General features: G+C 38.9%; 1 protein-coding gene and 1 non-coding gene across 2 annotated transcripts in view; one reads left to right on the forward strand and one right to left on the reverse strand.

Annotated features, from left to right (window-relative positions):
- The window catches only part of USP13 (ubiquitin specific peptidase 13), a 119,453-nt gene that overhangs the window by 79,024 nt on the left and 19,276 nt on the right, over positions 1-21,153 (reverse strand). Inside the window, 2 exon segments of the mRNA XM_045502889.1 lie at positions 4,830-4,890; positions 17,214-17,339. Coding sequence (XP_045358845.1) covers positions 4,830-4,890; positions 17,214-17,339 — 187 coding nt within the window.
- Positions 20,663-20,822, forward strand: LOC123576314. Its single transcript, XR_006701321.1, has one exon. It is a non-coding gene; the product is annotated as a small nucleolar RNA SNORA81 (small nucleolar RNA).

Raw genomic sequence — 21,153 nt, forward strand, 5'->3', positions numbered from 1 at the left:
GCTACCCACTTTCTCAGTACACAGCAGCGTAAAGCATCCCAACGATTTTTGCACAGCAGCCCTAAGCCAAAAGAAATGCCTAAGGGCTCTGTTTATTTAGTAGTTAGGTCCAAACAACTTAATAAATATTTATGTTCTAATGATTTAGTAACCATTTGAAAAAATATACATAAATTGAAAGAAATGTTTTATTTCACTCTTAACCACAATCCCTTATGTGTGCACCTGTTGGGCACTGCACAACTTCTTGAGTCACATGTTAACACTGCCGCCCTCATTTTCTGTTCTACATTTATCTTCACATGGTACCTGCTTTTTGCCATAGAAACCCCCGAAAAATCAGCTTCACAAAGAGGTGAAGTCACTGAAAGGACTATAGGATACTCAAATAGTAAAACTACAGCAAGTTAATAGGTCATGCAACGTTGTGCTCGCTTCAGCAGCACATATACTAAAATAGGTCATGCAATGTTCAAGTACCACTGTCGTTTCCTTAAAGAGTTAAAAATATCTTGTGGTGCACCTGTGAACTCACTGTAGCACCCTAGGGTGCCTCAGAGTACAATTTGGAAACTAAGTGTTGATGGTTCCCAACTGCCTATAGGTAAAAATTCTAAAAGCATGATATATGTCTATACTATTGCTGTGAAAAATATAAAATATATATAAAAATGTGCAAACAGAAAATACTGTTTGTCTCTGGGGAGAGTAATCAAGTAACTACGAGACAGAGAAGCAAGAATAACTTACTTTTCATTATACAGCCCCTCATAACTTTTCAATTTTAAGCTATGTCCAAAAAACATTGTTCTAAAAATGTTTTTTAAACCCTAAATATAAAAAGTAAAAATTTAAGTGATTCAAAAATTAATAATTGTCACTGTTGATTTAAAAAATAAAAAAAAATACACCAGCTAAAGCTAGAGCTGAGGCAAGGATCCTTAACTGTGACTTCGCCTGAATGGACATCAAGGTAATCGGGAAGACTGACTTGAATGTTGAAGGGCAAGATGGTGCTCAGGAGACTTAGATAAGCCATTCAGCACCAGCTAATGGCCTCAGTTTCCCTTATAAAATCTGGAGTCATAAATGAATGATTATAATGTCACCGTTAGGCCAGTGGAAAAGGAATTGGTCACCAAGTCATGAAGCGACTGGGGTAAAAGAAGCTTTGATGAGAACGCGTGAGTCAGCTGCATCTATTTTATGAGGGGAAGAGGAGCATCAGGATGACATTTCGATAGCAATGGAAAAGTGCTTTCCAGTCACAGAAACAAAGAGACTACATAAGAGAGTTCTGCGTTCTCTTCCTCTCCAAGAAGAGACAACCCAACATCCCTTTTAGGTAAGGAGTCTGTGGCAGAGGCTACCAGCTGCCTCCCAGTAGTTGCTCTCCCCTGCGTCTTTAGTAACAGACTTTACTCAATGACGCCAGCTAATAAATTTTACGTACTCTCCAGTCTCCTGTACAACACATGGTACAGCCACGTGACCAAGTTCTGACCAGAGAGGTGTAAACAGAAGTGTTGCTTAGGGATCTGTGAGAAGGCTCACAAAAGTAACGACCATGAAGAGACCATGAAGTCAGACTCACAGGCCAGGATGGAGGGTGAAGCAGAAATATGGGAAGGATCTAGATCCTGATGAACATGAGGGCATCCCATTAGCCTAGACTTGATACTTCCCTACATCCTCTACATGAGAGAGAAATATACATCTACTTTATTTAAAGTCACCAATATTTTAAGTTTTCTGTTCCATACACCAGATCTAAGCCTAATGTGGTCCTTCACTGAAATTAATGCACAGGCCACATCAACTTGAAAACAGCTGTGATCAGTGTAACAAGAGAAAAGTCACTGCTATCGGGGGACATGAAGCATCATATCAAGGGAGCTATAAAGGTGGGCTTGCAAAACCAAATTCTTACTCAGATGAAGTAACTAACTTCATTTGTGAAGCATCTGGGTAACAAACAATAGAGAGAAACAGGGCCTAGGCAAGCCCCAAAGTACCAATGACGTTCGAATTAAAAATTTTTTTAAACCCGGTACAGTCCAAATAGAATATCTTTGCTGGACTGTGAGTTTTAGGGATATTCTGTGGTTTCATAAGATATGGAATATTGAGTGAACACAGACCACAGTCTATAGAAATGGATCGACTGGAATGAAATGGTAGGTTAGCATTCCCCAATGAAAGAGGTCCACACACTGTAATGCACAAAACCTCAGTGCTTACTTTTGGCTTAATTCTTAAAATAGCTAAGGGGCACCTGGGCGGCTCAGTTGATTAAGCATCCAACTTCAGCCTAGGTCATGCCCTCGTTCCCAATTTCAAGCCCCACATCGAGCTCTGTGCTGACAGCTCAGAGCCTAGAGCCTGTTTCAGATTCTCTCTCTCTCTCTCTCTCTCTCTCTCTCTGCCCCTCCCCCACTCACTCTCATTCTCCCTCTCTCTCTCTCTCAAAAATAAATAAAACATTAAAAAATGTTAAATTTAAAATAGCTACTTTACCATATCCTCTACCACAAAAATGATCACTAGAGAAATCAAACTGCAAGGTCTTTCAGGCAAAAGACACAAAGGCTAAAGGGCAGGAAGTCAGCTAACATCTTCATTCAATCAAGAAAATAATGAAAAATAACAACAGTAATCAAAAATGTTTAATTATTTCCACCTCTAAGAATGCCACCCTGATATCATTTAATTCAGAAGTTACATTATCTCTGCAAGCCAATTTGACAATAAATTTCATATTAAAAAAAAAAGTTACATTATCTCTACTAGTAGAAGGGGGCCTGCGGCTAATAACCAAAGCATCAGAATGCATACAATCATTTCAGCTTTGAGGCCCATTCTGAGCTGGTTTGGGGTTAGTTGGTTGATTAGGGCTGTGGTCCAAAGACCATAGAGAGGTGGGAAAGATTGATCAGGCTGGAAAGGCCAACAACAGATAAGCCTCATAAAGTAAACCACTACTGAAAATCAGGACAGAAGACTGCAAGCATGAGCTCAGTGTAGAGTAACAGAGAATCAAGGCAGGAAGGACACTCAGCTCCATGACTGTTTCCAATGGATTTCCTTTCCAAATAATTAATGTGTCTTTTCATTACAATAGTAGCACATGTTTGTTATAGAAAAACTTTAAACACGGATAAGCAAAAAAAAAGAAAATAAAAATCACCTCAATCCCACCACTGGAAAAGAGCTACTATTAACAATCTGGAATATATTTTGCCAGATTTTTCTGGACTCTCAGTTATATATGTATACGTGTATGTATATACCCACACATGCATATACACACACATACATATATGTACACACATGCATACACCCATACACACATATACACACACGCGCATATATTGTATAGATTTTTTTTTACCAAAATGAAATCATAACATGCAAACAATTTTTAAATTTCTTTCAAACAATAATCCTAGGCATTTAGGGATATAAACTTGCTTGTTCAAAAATGATCAAACCACTTTTTCTCCTGGCAAAAACATATCAGAAGCTTAACGTGAAAAATTATCATGATTATAGGATATAGAAATTAATGCTCATTAGCATGAATAAAACTGGCTCTTCTAAATGAGGGAAAAGAAAATCACTGCTAGGCACATACCACAGTAATCATTGTGGCAGGCAAGATCCCATGACAGATGATAAAATTAGTGCACAAAACTGGGGCGCCTGGGTGGTTCAGTCGGTTGAGCATCCGACTTCGGCTCAGGTCATGATCTCGCAGTTCATGAGTTCAAGCCCCGCGTCGGACTCTGTGCTGACAGCTCTGAGCCTGGAGCCTGCTTCAGATTCTGTGTCCCCCTCTCTCTCCGCCCCACCCCTGCTTGTGCTCTGTCTCTCTCTGTCTTTCAAAAATGAATAAACATAAAATTTTTTTTTAATTAGCGTGCAAAACTTTGAAGAGAAACAAGATATCAGCATAGTCTCAAAGTATTACTCCCAAGGTATTTATTAATTACACTGAATCTTCACAGTGGAGAAACCTAGCAGACACACCACCTTAAAAAGGGATCAAGGTTAACAGCACCGATATAAAGACACCTCAGCATCACATGCCCCCAATATCATGCACTGAGGAGGGCACATCACCTCTGTGGTGTTCTTGCCAAAAATGCAACACTTCAGACTTACAAGGAAACAGACAAAACCAAATTAAGGACCATTCTACAAAAATAACTGGCCAATACTCTTCAAAAGGGTCACAATTATTAAAGACACACACACACACAAAAAAAAAAAGACTGGGGAACTATCAAAGATTAGACAGGACTAAGGAAACATGACAACTAAATACAACATGGGATCCCAGAAAGAAAGAAAGAAAGAAAGAAAGAAAGAAAGAAAGAAAGAAAGAAAGAAAGAAAGAAAGAAAGAAAGAAAGGAAGGAAGGAAGGAAGGAAGGAAGGAAGGAAGGAAGAAGAAAGAAGAAAGAAAACACTAATGGGAAAAAATGGTGAAATCTGAATAAAGTCTATAGTTAGGCTAATATTAAAAAAAGAAAAAATGTCTCTACTTTCAGAGCAGTGAAAAAAGAGAGCAGAAGCAGAATCACAATTAGTCTCCAGTCACTGTAAGTATAATTGCTTCAAAACACTAAACCCAACTAAGAGTACTAGAAGCATCTTTCACCACTATGTAAACACAAAGTGGAGGCAGATCATCCCAAGTTAAATTGGTACCTCTTATCCTTAAACTGAGGAAAAATAAATAACCTATTTTTCCAAATCAGACATGCACATGCACATACATACACACACAGAAAATCTGGACACACTATGGATTACTATTTACATTACCTAAAAAAATCTTGGAATTCCTCCTTTTTGGTAAAGCTCCACCAGATGCCCCTCTTACCTTCTGAAAAGAAAATAAGAGATTGTTAAAATGCAACATGCAGAAGAGACGACGGGGGGGAGTTGGGAGGGAAAGGGTTCTCAGTTGTTAACAAAAGGCGAGAGGAAATACTCAACCTGACCAGAGATTCCAGGATAAACCAGAACTTGACCCAAGTCAATGGAGGTAGGTGAAGGGCAATGCTGTTGTTCCACCTGATTATTTTCATCAAATTATCAAGACCACTTCTGGAAAGGGACGTAGAACTGGGGATCAAGGTGAACTAGAAATTTCAACTTCAAATTGGCACATGCTTCCAAAAGGCTAGAGTCCATGCCCAATGATGGAACTATTCTGGAGAGATGGTGGTGGATCCCAGAGGGAAGGCTCTTGTTCCCCTGCTACCCACTGGGTCCCTGTGCTTGGTCCTGGGTATGCACAAAAATTACTGTTGAAAGAGCTAATAAATACTGATTAGCTGTCACTGATATTCTGGTCATATTAAATCTCAATCTAACCTCCCTAAACATTTTGGAGCACCAACTAATGGTTAGTTGCCATGTTAAGCTTTGTGTATTTTCTACCTCTGGTGGAAGTACCTGACAGCAATGAAATAAATGTCCATTCAAGTGGTTAAGCAAAAGAAATCACTCATTACCTTTCTGACAAAAGGGTTTTACTTTTACAAAAAAATTTACTCTCAAACAGGATTATAAAATTTTTTTTTCAAATGGCCAGAATGATATTTCCACACTGTTTGTTCTCTCAGTTATTAGAAAAGAGTACATTTCCAGCACACCATGGTGTGCTGGTCAAAGCCTGGCATCTTTTCAAGTGGCCACATGTTATAGCAGCATCAAGGCCTTGCTGCTGCTTTAGTTTGTCCCATTATCAGTCTTAAGTCTCCTTTGCCACATTTTATCATTTGGCATTGAAGGGTGACTCATCTTTGTGATTCTCACATTAAGTTTACAGCTTCTACTATAAGTTTATGGTTCACATCTTAAGCATGTGAATATGACAGAACACATTAGCTCCAAAACCTGTCTCTCCAACTACTCGTGCCAAATTCATGTCACCTCTCTTAGAATCCCTCTCCACCAAGGTCTCAGAGCCCCTGCTCCTCTCCCCACCTTGTGCCTGCATCAAAAAAAAGGATGAAATAAAACCAGTAGGCACATTTAGCAATCTTAGAGTCACTTGAAATCTCTCTACAGAAGTTTATGGCATGGTTTTAACTTTTCCAACCTGTCTTTTCCACTTCTGCAGGATGGTAGAGGGAGAAAAGAAGGAGAAGGGCTGCATGAAAACCTGCTAGAATATGAGGTTCTCCTTGATTGTGAGATCCACACCTTAGACTTGGATTAGATTCACTTCCTTACAGGGGAAAAAAAAAAACTAGGTCTTCTTTCCAAAAACCATCACCTATGTGCCTGCCTCAGTCTCCACTAGAAATCAACAGGGTTTGAAAAAAGGCAACTCCTCAGTCAGCAAACATGACTGTGCCCATGGGTAAGGCTCTATGCTGGCACTGAGGCTGCAAAGTGAATGAAGACACGCTCCATTCCTTGATGAGCCCACGGGCACAGTAGGAGAGCATATATACAAACAGCACTATAGATTCTGGTGAGTATTAAGGGAAGTGTGAAAAAGGTAGGATTACAAGGAGGAAATGACAGTTCTTCTGGGGTGGAAGCTGTGGGCAGAGCTGGTCAGATAAGAAGACCAGCAGGTCTGGCATTGAGCGGCTGCTCAGCAAATATTTATTTAATGGATAAATGGATGGATAATGGATAGATGGATGATGGATGAACGGATGAATAGACGAATGGATGGATAGATAGCTGGACAGATGGATAGATAGAGGATGGACAGGTAGATGAATGGATGGATGGATAAATGGATAGATGGAAGAATGATAGATGGATGAAGGTATAAATGGATGGATGATGAATGAATGCATGGATGGATGGGGGGATGGACAGGTAGATGGATGGATGGATGGATGGATGGATGGATGAATGGATCAGTGGATGGATGATGAATGGATGGGTGGATGGATGGAGGGAGGATGGACAGGTAGATGAATAGATGGATGGAGAAATGGATAGATGGAAGAATGATAGATGGATGAAGGTATGAATGGATGGATGATGAATGAATGTGTGGATGGATGGGGGGATGGACAGGTAGATGGATGGATGGATGGATGGATGGATGGATGGATGGGATGGATGATGAATGGATGGATGGATGAATAGATGGATGAATGGATGCATGCATACATGCATGATGGATAGACAGATGGATATGCTGACCACAAGAATACAACAGGTATAAGAGAAATGAGATATCCCAGAGAGGAAAAACAGCATGTACAAAGGTATGAAATCATAATGTATTCCAGGAAGAAGTGGTTAGATATGTCTAGAGCACAAAGCTGACATAATAAAAATAAGAGTCAGAAAGGCTATAGAGGCCAGATCATGGAAGGCCTTGTAATCAAACGGAAAAGAATTTTGGATTTCATCTTGCAACAAAGGGAGATACAGAGATTTAAGCTTCAGAATGCTACAGATATGTGCATTTGAAAAGATCACTCCAGGTGTACCATGAAGACTGGGTAGGATGGAAGGCAGCAAGTTTGAAGGAAAGGAGATTAGTCAGGAAGCTAAAGCATTAGTCCTTTTAAGGGATAATGAGCCCTCAGACAAAAACTACAGGGATGGAGAGGACAGGATGGACTTCAGAGCCATTTGGGAGGTCCAGATAACTAGACTTGGTCACCAACCAGCCATGGAATGAAAGCAGAATCCAAAATGTCTAGGTCTCTAGAATTTAAGATGAAGGACAACTCTGAGAAAGAGGATTATTCATTGAGTCTGGACACACTGAGCTTGAAGTACCTATGAGGTGTTCAAGTAGGAAAAACCAACTCAGAGTCAGATTGTCAGACTTTGGCTCTGGAAAGATACTGATTAGTAAGTCATGAGTTCAGAGACAGTGATTAAACAAGTAAATGGACAACACTGATGAGGAAGAACAGTTTTCAGAGAAAGATAGTCCAAAGGCACTCTAGGAAGTGTGGATATTTAAGGAATAAATGAATGAAGAGATGCTAGTGAAAGAAAGTCAGAAAAGGCAGCCTAAAAAACAGCAGGAAGCCAGGAAAGAATGGTGCCAAAGAAAGCAGGAGAGGAGCGGTTCCAAGAGGAAAACAAGTTCAAATGCTTGTAAGGCCAAGTAAAATCAGAGCTGAAACATATCCACCAAGCATGATAAATGAGCGGTCACTGCAGCCCTGGCAGTTTAGTGGATTAGCAGGAAGATCAACCGGATGGCAACGCTGAACTTCCAGGGAGGTATAGTAGAGATGATGAGAAGTTTTTAGAGACACTTACTTTAGTTGAAGAATAGGATGACCAAATGAGGACACTATACAGAGACAATTAGTGGTGTGTTCTTTTTGTTTGTTTCAAGTTTTTATATAAATTCTAACTACTTAACATATAGTTTCATATTGGCTTCAGGAGTAGAATTTAGTGATTCATCACTTACAACACCCTGGGCTCATCACAAGTGCCCTCTTTAATATCCATCATCTAGATTCCCCCATCCCCCACCTGCCTCCCCTCTGATAACCATTAGTTTGTTCTCTATAGTTAAGAGTCTCTTGGGGCGCCTGGGTGGCGCAGTCGGTTAAGCGTCCGACTTCAGCCAGGTCACGATCTCGCGGTCCATGAGTTCGAGCCCCGCGTCAGGCTCTGGGCTGATGGCTCAGAGCCTGGAGCCTGTTTCCGATTCTGTGTCTCCCTCTCTCTCTGCCCCTCCCCCGTTCATGCTCTGTCTCCCTCTGTCCCAAAAATAAATAAACGTTGAAAAAAAAAATTTAGAAAAAAAAAAGAGTCTCTTATGGTTTGCCTCCCTCTCTTTTTTTTTCTCTTACCCTATGTTCACCTGTTTTATTTCTTAAATTCCATATATGAGTGAAATCATATGGTATTTGCCTTTCTCTGACTGACTTGTTTCACTTAGCATAATACACTCTAGCTCATGTCCTTGCAAATGTCAAGATTTCATTCTTTTCTTAAGGTTTATTTATTTTTTCTGAGAAAGACAGAGACAATGCATGTGAGCAGGGGAAGGGCAGAGAGAGAGGGAGAAAGAGAATCTGAAGCAGGCTCTGCACTGTTAGCGCAGACCCTGACAGGGGGCTCGAACTCATGAAGCATGAGATCATGACCTGAGCTGAAGTCAGACGCTTAACTGAGCCACACAGGTGCCCCAAGGCTTCATTCTTTTTGATGACTAATATTCCATATTCCATATATATACTTATGGAATGTATATGTATTTATGGAATGTACACATATATACATATATACACACCACATCTTCTTTATCCATTCAGCAATCATTGACATTTGAGTTCTTTCCATAGTTTGGCTATCACTGATACTGCTGCTATAAAAATTGGGCTGCATGTGTACCTTCCAATCTGCATTTTTGTATCCTTTGGGTAAAAACCTAGTAGCACAACTGCTGGATGGCAGAGTAGTTCTATTTTTAATTCCTTGAGGAAACTCCACAGTTTTCCAGAGTGGCCACACCAGTTTGCATTCCCACCAACAGTGTAAGAGCGTTCCCCTTTCTTCACAGGCTAGCCAACATGTGCAGTTTCCTGTGTTGTTAATGTTAGCCATTCCAACAGGTATGAGGTGATACCTCATCATGGTTTTGATTTGTACTTCCCTGATGATGAGTGAGGTTGAGCATCTTTTCATGTGTCTGTTGGCCATCTGGATGTCTTCTTTGGAAAAATGTCTATTCATGTCTTCTGCCCATTTCTTAACTGGATTATTTGGGGGGTTTGGGGTGTTGAGTTTGATAAGTTCTTCACAGATTTTGGATACTAACCCTTTACCAGATATGTTATTTGCAAATATCTTCTCCCATTCTGTTGGTTGCCTTTCAGTTTTTGTTGACTTCCTTTGCTGTGCAGAAGCATTTTATATTGATGAAGTCCCAATAGTTCATGTTTGCTTTTGTTTCCCTTGCCTCCAGAGACACATTGAATAAGAAGTTGCTATGGCTAATGTCAAAGAGGTTACTGCCTATGTTCTCCTCTAGGATTCTGATGGTTTCCTGTCTCACTCACATTTAGGTCTTTCATCCATTTTGAATCTGTTTTTGTGTATGTTGCTAAGTGGTCCAGTTTCATTCTTCTGCATGTTGCTGTCCAGTTTTCTCCACACCATTTGTTGAAGAGACTGTCTTTGTTTCCATTAGATATTCTTTCTTACTTTATCGAAGATTAGTTGACCATACAGTTTTGAGCCTATTTCTGGGTTTTCCATTCTGTTCCATTGACCTATGTGTCTGGTTTTGTGCCCGTACCATATTGTCTTTATCACTACAGCTTTCAAATATAGCTTAAAGTCCGGAATTGTGATGCCTCCAACTCTGCTTTTCTTTTTCAAAATTGCTTTGGCTATTCAGAGTATTTTGTGATTCCATACATATTTTAGGATTGTTTGTTCTAGCTCTGTGAAAAATGCTGGTAGTGTTTTGATAGGGATTGCATTAAATGTGTAGACTGCTTTGAGTAGTACAGACATTTTAACAATATTTGTTCTTACAATCCATGAGTATGGAATGTTTTTCAATTTCTTTGTGTCATCTTTAGTTTCTTTCATAAGTATTCTATAGTTTTCAGCATACAGATCTTTCACCTCCTCGGGTTAGGTTTATTCCTAGATATTTTATGGTTTTTGGTGCAATTGTAAATGAGATCAATTCCTTAATTCCTCTTTCTGCTGCTTCATTGTTACTATATAGAAATACAACATATTTCTGTACATTGATTTTTGTATCCTGTGACTTTGCTGAATTCGTGTATCGGTTCTAGCAATTTTTGGGTGGAGTCTTTAGGGTTTTCTACATAGGGTATCATGTTGTCTGCAAATAATTCTTTGCTGATTTGGATGCCTTTTATTTCTTTTTGTTGTCTGATTACTGAGGCTAGAACTTCCAGTACTATGTTAAACCACAATGATGAGAGTGTTGTTCCTGACCATAGAGGAAAGCTCTCAGCTTTTCCCCATTGAGGATGATATTAGCTATGAGTCTTTCATATATGGTCTATACGATGTTGACGTATGTTCCTTCTATCCCTACTTTGTTAAGGGTTTTTATCAAGAATGGATGCTACATTTTGTCAAATGCTTTTTCTGCATCTATTGCAAGGGTAATATGGTTCTTATCCCTTCTCTTATTAATGTGGTATATCTCATTGATTGATTTGCAAATATTGAACCACCCCTGAAGCCCAGGAATAAATCCCACTTGAACGTGGTGAATAATTCTTTTAATGTACTGTTGAATTTAATTTGCTAATATCTTGTTGAGAATTTTTACATCCATGTTCATCAGGGATATTGGCCTGTAATTCTTTTTAGTGGGGTCTTGTATCATTTGGGGATCAAAGTAATGCTGGTCTCACAGAATGAGTTTAGAAGTGTTCCTTCCATATCTATTTTTCAGGAACAGTTTAAGAAGAAAAGATACTAACTCTTTTTCAAATGTTTGAGAGAATTCCCCTGGGAAGCCATCTGGCCCTGGACTTTTGTTGGGAGATTTTTGATTACTGATTCCATTTCTTTGTTGGTTACCAGTCTGTTCAAATTTCCTGTTTCTTCCCATTTCACTTTTGGTAGTTTATATGTTTCTAAGAATTCATCCATTTCTTCCAGATTGCACAATTTGTTGGCATATAATTTTGCATAACATTCTCTTATAATGTTTGTATTCCTATGGTGTTGGTTGTGATCTCTCCTCTTTCATTCATGATTTATTTGGGTCCTTTTTCTTTTTTTTTTTTTTTTTTTTTTTTTTTTTTTTGATGAGTCTGGCTACGGGTTTATTAATTTTATTAATTCTTCTAAAATCCAGCTCCTAGTTGCATTGATCTATTCTAATGAATTTTTTGTTTGTTTGTTTCCACATCATTTATTTCTGCTCTAATCTTTACTATTTCCCTTCTTCTAGGTTTAGGCTTTATTTGCTGTTCCTCTTCTAGCTCCTTTAGATATAAGGTTAGGTTGTGTATTGAAGACTTTTCTTGTTTCTTGAGGTAGGCCTGTATTGCTATAGAATTACTTCTTATAACTGCTTTTGTGGCATCCCAAAGATTTTGGAAGGTTGTGTTTTCATTTGCATTTGCTTCCATATATTTTTTTTCTTCTTTAATTTCCTGATAAACCCATTCACTTTTTAGTAGGATGTTCTTTAACCTCCATGTATTTGTGGTCTTTCTAATTTTTTTTCTTGTGATTGACTTCAAGTGTCCCAGTGTTGTGATCTGAAAATATGCATAGTATGATCTCTACCTTTTTGTACTTGTTGAGGGCTTATTTGTGACCTAGCATGTGATCTATTCTGGAGAATGTTCCATGTGTACTCAAAAAGAATGTGTATTCTGCTGAGTTAGAATGAAATGTTTTGAATATATCTGTTAAGCTGTCTGGTCCAGGGTGTCATTCAAAGCCCTTGTTTCCTTGTTGATTTTCTGGTTGGATGATCTATCCATTGCTGCATGTGAGGTGTTAAAGTCCCCTACTCTTATACTGTTATCACTGAGTTTCTTTATGTTATTAATTGATTTATATATCTGGGTGTTCCACACTGGGGGCATAAATATTTACAATTGTTAGATCTTCTTATTGGATAGATCCCTTTATTATGATATAGTGCCCTTCTTCATCTCTTGTTACAGTCTTTGGTTTAAAATCTAGTTTGTCTGAAAAAATAATAATAAAATAAAATAAAATAAAATAAAATAAAATAAAAAAATAAAATCTAGTCTGTCTGATATAACTATGACTAATCCAGCTTTCTCTTGAGGTCCATTAGCATGATAAATGGTTCTCCATCCCCTCACTTTCAATCTGCAGGTGTGTATAGGTCTAAAATGAGTCTCTTGCAGGCAGCATATAGATGGATCTCATTTTTTTATCCATTCTGATATCTTATATCTTTTGATTGGAGCATTTAGTCCATTTACATTCAGAGTTACTACTGATAGATATTAATTTAGTGCCATTGTATTACCTGTAAAGTTGGTGTTCATGGAGATTTTCTCTGTTCCTTTTTAGTCTTTGTTGCTCTTGGTCTTTCTTTCCCACTCAAAGAATCCTCTTTAATATTTCTTGCAGGGCTGGTTTAGTGGTCACAAACTCCTTTAGCTTTTGTCTGTCTAAGAGTGGTGCTTTTTTTTTTTTTTTTTAAGGTGGGAGGAAAAAGCCAGAAGAGGGAGACATTGAAGAAAAGGGAGTTAAGGAAGGAGCAAGTTTATGAGGAGGAGGAAACAGAGCTGTGAGGACAGACAGAACATAGCTTTCTGCTGGGATGGAGGAACCAGATGCAATGAGTTCCCAGGAGGCAAGACAGGAGTTCAGGAAGTTCCTGTCCAGGGTCCCTGTTTTCTTGGTAAAGTACCAGTCAAATTGTTTTCTAAGGATGGTGAGAGAGGTCGTGGCAGCACCTTGAAGACTGCATCCAGAATCTGGAGTGGGAGAAGGTGCAGGCCAAATTTGCTGGACAGTGAGTGCGCCCAGCAGAAGGGGGAAGACCAGGAGTCTGACATGGCCCCAGACCATGGTGGTGCAGAATTGCTCACAGTATGCACACAGAACCCATGATGATGCTGATGGCATGACTGGCTGGAGCTCTGGGGACAGTTAGGCGAGACAAAGGGCAAAGGATCTTTGAAGGCACTGGTGGTAAGAGAATGTTTCAAGTCATGAGAAGCAGGCTTAACAAACAGAAGCAGTGGCCGCCTGGACAAGTCATGGGCCTGGAAATCTCAAGGAGGGAGAACAACAGAGTGAAATCAGAATAAATGAGTGACAGAGCTAAACTGAGAGAAGGTTGTAGTCAGGGAGTGAAATATTTAACTGAAGACTTCAGAGGCAGAGTTAACCATGTGAAATTACCACCATTCTGCAATTCTGCCACAAGCTTAGTGAGCAAGTTATTTCAAGCTTCTGGGCCTCAGTTTCATTCCCCACCCCACCCTAGTTTCCTAAAACTTCATCATTTTATACTAGGACATCTGTTCAGGACAAAGCGGACCTCATAAGAATTGCTATGCCCCACATAACAGGAGCAGTGAATGTAAATCATGTAATATCGGGCCAATATTAGACTATTTTAATCATTGAGGTGATGGCTTATCTGACCTCCTGGCCTCTCTTCCTCCTCTTCCTCCTACTCTGCCCACTGTCCAATTTTGGGATCTCTCCTTTGTCTGGAACTTAAACAGAGAATATATTAGGCAGGCTAGCATGAACGATTAGATGAACCTCAAATCAGCACTGACTAGAAGTTCCAACAGTCTACTAGCTATTAGGACTGAAAGCTGAATAGTGTCGCTAAGTATAAAAATCAATACTTGAAAATTAATAACATCCCCAAACATCATCAATAACCAATTAAAATATAGTAAGTAAAAGTTAGCAGTAACAATAGTTACAAAAATTACAGAGCATTTAAGAAAATCTTACAAAATGCAAGCTCTTTTACTGAAAATGACAAAATATTATTGAAGGAGACAAAAGAGAACTGAATACTGAACTGATTCAAAATGAACTATGTCATTTTGAATACTCATTCAATAAATATTTATGAAGCACCTACTGTGTGTTGGGACAGCTAAGTGCTGAGGGCACAGAACTGAACAAAACAGACAAAAAGCCCTGCCCTTGTGGAGCTTAACCAGTGCCATAGATTATAATCTACAAATTCAATGTGATCCTGATCAAAATCTCAACAGGATGTTTTAAACTAGATGAACTGATTCTAAAATCTGTATAGAAAAATAAATTTCTAGGGGTGCCTGGGTGGCGCAGTCGGTTAGGCGTCCGACTTCAGCCAGGTCACGATCTCGCGGTCCGTGAGTTCGGACCCCGCATCGGGCTCTGGGCTGACGGCTCAGAGCCTGGAGCCTGTTTCCGATTCTGTGTCTCCCTCTCTCTCTGCCCCTCCCCCATTCATGTTCTGTCTCTCTCTGTCCCAAAAATAAATAAACGTTGAAAAAAAAAATTTTTTTTAAAAGAAAAATAAATTTCTAAACCCAGGAAAGTTCTGGAAAAAGTGTTTGTACCACCAGATATCAAGGCTGGCCACACCAATGCATATTCAGAAAAATAAGATCAACAGAAAAGAACCAAGAGCCCCAAAGCAGACCCAACTATGAATGGAAAGTTAAAATGTACAAAAAGAAAGGACAGATATCATATGTTTTCACTCATAAGTGGAACTTGAGCAACTTAACAGAAGATCATGGAGGAAGGGAAGGGGAAAAAAATAGTTACAAACAGAAAGGGAAGGAGGCAAACCATAAGAGACTTAAAAGAATAAATGGAGCGGGGATGGGGGAATGGGGGAGAGGGGAAAATGGGTGATGAACACTTAGGAGGGCACTTGTTGGGATGAGCGATGAATCATAGAAATGTACCCCAAAAACCAAGAGCACACTTTACACACTGTATGTTAGCCAATTTGACAACAAATTATACTAAAATAAATAAATACATAAAATAGTTTTAAATGAAAAAAAATAAAATAAAATATACAAAAAGATGATACTACAAATCATTTAGAAAGATTGCACTAGCCTACCACAGCAGGAAAACTGGTTTTCAGTATGGAAAATAAAAAACAGATTCCCATACTTCACACAAATGCAATAAACGACAGATGGATTAAAATCCAAAAATGCTAAAACACACATATGCTCATGCAAATACACATGTACTTCAAAAAAAAGTATTAAAAGAAATACTGTTATGACCTTGAGTTGGGAAATAATTTCATAGATAAGATACACAAGGCACAATTCATAAGAGAAAAGGTTAATAAATCTAACATCGAATTCAAAACTTCTGCATAAAAGAATTCATAAATGAAGCAAAAAGATAAGCCATAGACCATAAGAAAACAGGAAAATCAGAGAAGAAAAAACCAGAATAGCCAATAAACACATATAAAGATGTTCAACCCTCACAAAAGGAAATGCCAGTTATTTAGATGCCACTTTACAACCGTTAGATTGGTAAAAATCAAAAGTCTGACCAAGTGTTGATGGGGGGTGGGAAAACAGGAATTGCTAATCAGTGCAGACAGAAGTAGAAATTGAGTGCAACCACTCTGGGGAAAGATTTAGCAATACCTAGCAAAAATGAAAATAAGTACCTCTACAAGCCAGCATTACCACTTTGAGATATACTTATTTCCAAAATAAATCTTACACATGTACCCCCGGGAGAAATGTATAAAAATGTTAATTGTTGCACTATTTGAATTTTTTTTTCAACGTTTATTTATTTTTGGGACAGAGAGAGACAGAGCATGAACGGGGGAGGGTCAGAGAGAGAGGGAGACACAGAATCGGAAACAGGCTCCAGGCTCTGAGCCATCAGCCCAGAGCCTGACGCGGGGCTCGAACTCACGGACCGCGAGATCGTGACCTGGCTGAAGTCGGATGCTTAACCGACTGCGCCACCCAGGCGCCCCAATTGTTGCACTATTTGTAGAAGCAAATAAAAAAAGGAAACAATCTAAATGTTCATTAATAGAACAAAAGAATAATAAATGACAAGGTACTCACAAGAGGGAATAACAAACAAATAATAAAATGAAGTAAGTACATTCAGGCACATCGCAACATGAATAGGTTTCAAGAACAATGTGAAAAGATAAAGCTCTACACAGAATTATAAGTAACAGTATGATAGTATGTATCTACATCTTTAAACCATATAAAGTCATTCTACATATTGTTCATGACTATCCATACATAAATAAAATAGAATGACCTATATAGGAACGAGAACAAATTTGCAGCCATGGTTACTACTGGAGAGGGAAACAAAAGGGACTTGAACTTTCAGGAAAGCTCTTTCTCTTGCTCAAAACAAAACAAAACAAAACAAAACAAAACAAAAAAATCTGAAGCAAAAATATCCAAATATTTTTTACTTGTGATTTTTGCATTTCTGGCATTATTTTGTGTACTTGTCTGTATTTTTTTGCTTAACTTTTTTTTCATTCAGTTGACCCATGTCTTCTTAACACCAATCAGAAATTCAGAGGAAGAGAAAAATTAAACTGAGTTACACAGGGTTTGGGGAAACCTGTGAATTTCTGCAAAGGGTCCCATTTTTGTTTCCCATCCTCAAAAGGAATGAGAAGTCATGTGGGCACAGTAAACTCTCCATGTGATAAACCACACCACGACAATGCCACAGGAAAGATATCAAGGCCAGTTCTCCAAACGTGCAGCTCACCTCTCGCACATGTCTTTTCAGGTGCATGTACACACTCTGTCCAGTTTTTCGAAAATGTCTTTCAACATGTTCCCTTCCAAAGGCCAAAAATGTATTCATGCATACATAGAGTCCACCTTCAGAATTCTAGAAGAAAGAGACAGGTCACAACATTAGCCAAGGATGTCTCGCCAAGTCATTTAGATAAAGAAAAGGGAAGGGAAAGAGGGCAAATGATGAAGACAAAGCCCAGCAAAAGGCCACCTGGCTGTTGTAGTCATCTGCAATGACCCTCTGAGGCTCCACAGCCACCCACAGCATCAGCGTCTGCCCCAAACCTGGATTCCAGGTGCTCCGGACAGCTGCTCACAATCTCCCAGTCAGGCGAGAGCCTCAGAGGGCCTGGGAAATAAACATGCTTGTCGGACTCTCCAAACTTGGGTACGGGACGAAAAGGGAAACGAGAAGTTTGGCCAGTGAACCAACTACCACCACGGCAATCCTGTCTCATCATTCTCCCTCCCTGATCAGTGCAAGTCTCCAGGAACATAAAGTTTTATATTCTTTTAGCAGGGGTTCTTCGATTCAAAGATATTCTTCTCTTCATTCAATGACACAGAATATCTGATCGTACCCATTATAAATTAGAATAATTCAATAAATCAATAACTTAATAAGTAAATAATAAAGGATAGAGCCCTCTAATAATCCTAGCTACATATTTTTGCACGCCTGATATGTGCCAGGTGCTTCTCATGTATTATTTCTAATCCTAACAATACTACAAGCTGCTTATTATTATTTCCATTTGACGGTTGAAAAAAAAGAATTAAGGGGGCATCTGGGTGGTTCAGTCCGTTAAGCATCCAACTTTGGCTCAGGTCATGATCTCACGGTCCGTGAGTTCAAGCACCACATCGGGCTCTATGCTGACAGCTCAGAGCCTGGAGCCTGCTTCAGATTCTGTGTCTCCCTCTCTCTCTGCCCCTCCCCTGCTAATGCTCTATTTCTCTCTCAAAAACAAATAAAAATTTAAAAAACTTTTAATATTTAAAAAAAAAAATTTTAAGAATTAAGGATCAGTCACTTGCCCAAGTTCTCACAGCATAGAAATGTCAGTTAAATTGACTCTATTTCTCTTTGTAGCCTTCTATGCCACATTTCAAATATTATTTAATTACAGACACCCTGCCACAATGAACAGTCAAGGATATTGTTCACAGTTTAGATACTTGATTTTCTATGCCAATTTCATCTCTCCTTTTTCTCTCACTTTGCTTAACATGCATCTCTCTAAATTTTGCCTATAAAATCAACCACCTTTTCCTCAATGAAACTGGATTCTTATTAAGCTCTCATTAGTCTCGCCTTGCCACATAATTTTAAAAAACAAATTTTTTTAAAAACCTGTCAGAATTGATAGCAAGCACCTGTCAAAATTCCTTACATTACATTTTAGTAGAGCACAAATTCAACATCAAAACAGGCATTGATGTTCACTACAAATATATGAAAAATAATTTGTAAGTTCCAGTAACTCAAGATTGTTTATTTTTTTAATTTCTAATAAAATTCCCCAACACTATATGGTTTATAAGCCAGACATAAAGGAGTCTTATCACAATGAGGATATTACAACAGCATCAGTTCAAATATGTGTCTATTATTGTAGCAAATACATTGCATAAGGCAAGAAAAGGAAAAAAGCATAAAGATCACAAAGAAAGAAGTAAACTGGGTCTCAATTTGCTGATGACATTTACTCTATATGGAAAATCCTTAAAAATCTAAAAACTACTAACGAGTAAAACTAATACATGAATTTAGCCAGGTCATAGAATACGGATTTATAGGCAAAAATCAATTGCAAGTTTACACTCTGGCAACAAACACTTGCAAATTAAATTTTTTAAATTTGACTATAAAATAGCACCCAGAAAACTCAGTTATTTAGCTGGTGCTTCTGGATAACTGTTTCCCTTTGAAAGAGATCATTTGAATAAAACTAGAAAAGTTCTTCAACTGGAGGCATATTACATTCACTTGATCATCAAATTAAATATTTTCAATTTTTTTTTTAAATAGGTGTTTTTTGCATAGTCATAACCCTTAAAAAACTTGTTATCATTATAATGGCCAGTTATTCATTAAGCCCATTAAATTGAGCACCACATATTGTGATTTTTAAAAAAAAAATAACACTTCCATTCTCTTCCAATAAAATGGAACCCAATCAAAAGAATTCAAACCAGAAGATATACCAGGGAAAATATGAGATTTGTAACCAGGGTCCTGAACTACCACTAATTAGCTCTGTGGCCTAAGACAGGTTGTCATTCAGTCTCTGAGCTTCAGGATTCTCCTTTACAAGCATGGCTGCAGCAATAATTCCCACCTCACATGGTTTCGTCAAGTTCAAAGAGGATGAGATACATTCTATACTATAAAGCATTCAGAGCAATTATTTATTATGAGCTACAGGTCTGTGTGCTACACGTATCTCCTATTAGCTCAATCATTTTATAATTGGAGGAAACAAGGAAGAAAACAGTGAGCCAGTCAGCCACACAGGCTAGGGGCAACAAATATTAATCTATCAGAAAAATATGTTAAGCAACGAGCAGGAGAACCAAGAAACCAGCAAGCAGAGGAAGAAAAACGTTCAAGTGCAGCATTTCTCTGGAGAAAAAAATACACGATAGCTATATAATGCAAGAGTTTATAAAGTAATCTCTAAAATAATCACAAGGTCTTTGCTAATTTCATTGCCAAGACTTCTTGACTTCTTAGGAAATTTGATAAAAATTTAATATACCCCAAACATTCGTTCTCAGTCACTTGATACTGTCACAAAGTCGATAATCAGAGAGGAAAATGCTTCAGCACTCACAGACAAATGGCCCCACATAGGAAAGGATTCTATTACAAACATCCATGGGTCTCCTCCATCTGACACATGCTGGCCTCTGAAGCAGTATGTGCCTGTCCACTAGGGGCTCTGAGATGGAGGCACTGCCCACAGGACTTGCCAGCAGTACGAAAGCTTCAGGACACAGTGAGGCACAAACCCCCTCAAAACTACCCCATACGGAACAAACACACACTTTAGTCTAATGGTCTAACGTTTTCTTCCCTCCTGCCTTATTAATGTCTAAACAGTGGCCCTATAAGACACTTTCTTTTGCATACAAAGACAGTACTCCATGCCATGTGCTCTGAACAGCTTCTTTCATTAATGATGACCAGTGTATGCTGACAAGTCTATCCCTCCTGTTTCCTCTGTGACCAAAGCACAGAGAATAGTTTTAGAGCCTGGGATCAGAGCTGAGCTAACTGATTCTTAGTTTTCAAACCCTCAACCTCGTGCTCTCATTAACCAGCCACGCCCCCACTAAGATTACTGCCCCGGAAAATACCCGTAAAGCACTTGCCTTCCTGTGGCCAAGAGTGCAGCCATGAAATCGGGCAGGACCTTCCTTCATACAAGCACTGTGTCAAAACTGCGGAAACTAGGATCACATCTTGGTTTTTGTAATAATGTTGGCAGAGTACACACACTGCACTAGATTGTGAAGACTTGGGGGGGTGCCTCTCTCAATGTCCTTCATCTCAAGATTTGATGCAATATGTCTTTAGAAAAAAAATTTTTTTAATGTTTAAAGAAAAAAATCATTGTTAGAAAACTACCAACGAACAATGAAATACAACTCAAAGAATATCAGGGCAGAGTACAAAATAATACTTTTCTCAAGTCATGGTGGTAGAGTGCTTATTAAACCAGATTACAGGGCGCCTGGGTGGCTCAGTCAGTTAAGCGTCCGACTTTGGCTCAGGTCATGATCTCACAGTCTGTGGGTTTGAGCCCCGCGTCGGGCTCTGTGCTGACAGCTCAGAGCCTGGAGCCTGCTTCAGATTCTGTGCCTCCCTCTCTCTCTCTGTCCCTCCCCTGTTCATGCTCTCT

The sequence above is a fragment of the Leopardus geoffroyi genome, chromosome C2, assembly GCF_018350155.1.
Source record: "Leopardus geoffroyi isolate Oge1 chromosome C2, O.geoffroyi_Oge1_pat1.0, whole genome shotgun sequence".
In the NCBI taxonomy this organism is placed as follows: Eukaryota; Metazoa; Chordata; class Mammalia; order Carnivora; family Felidae; genus Leopardus; species Leopardus geoffroyi.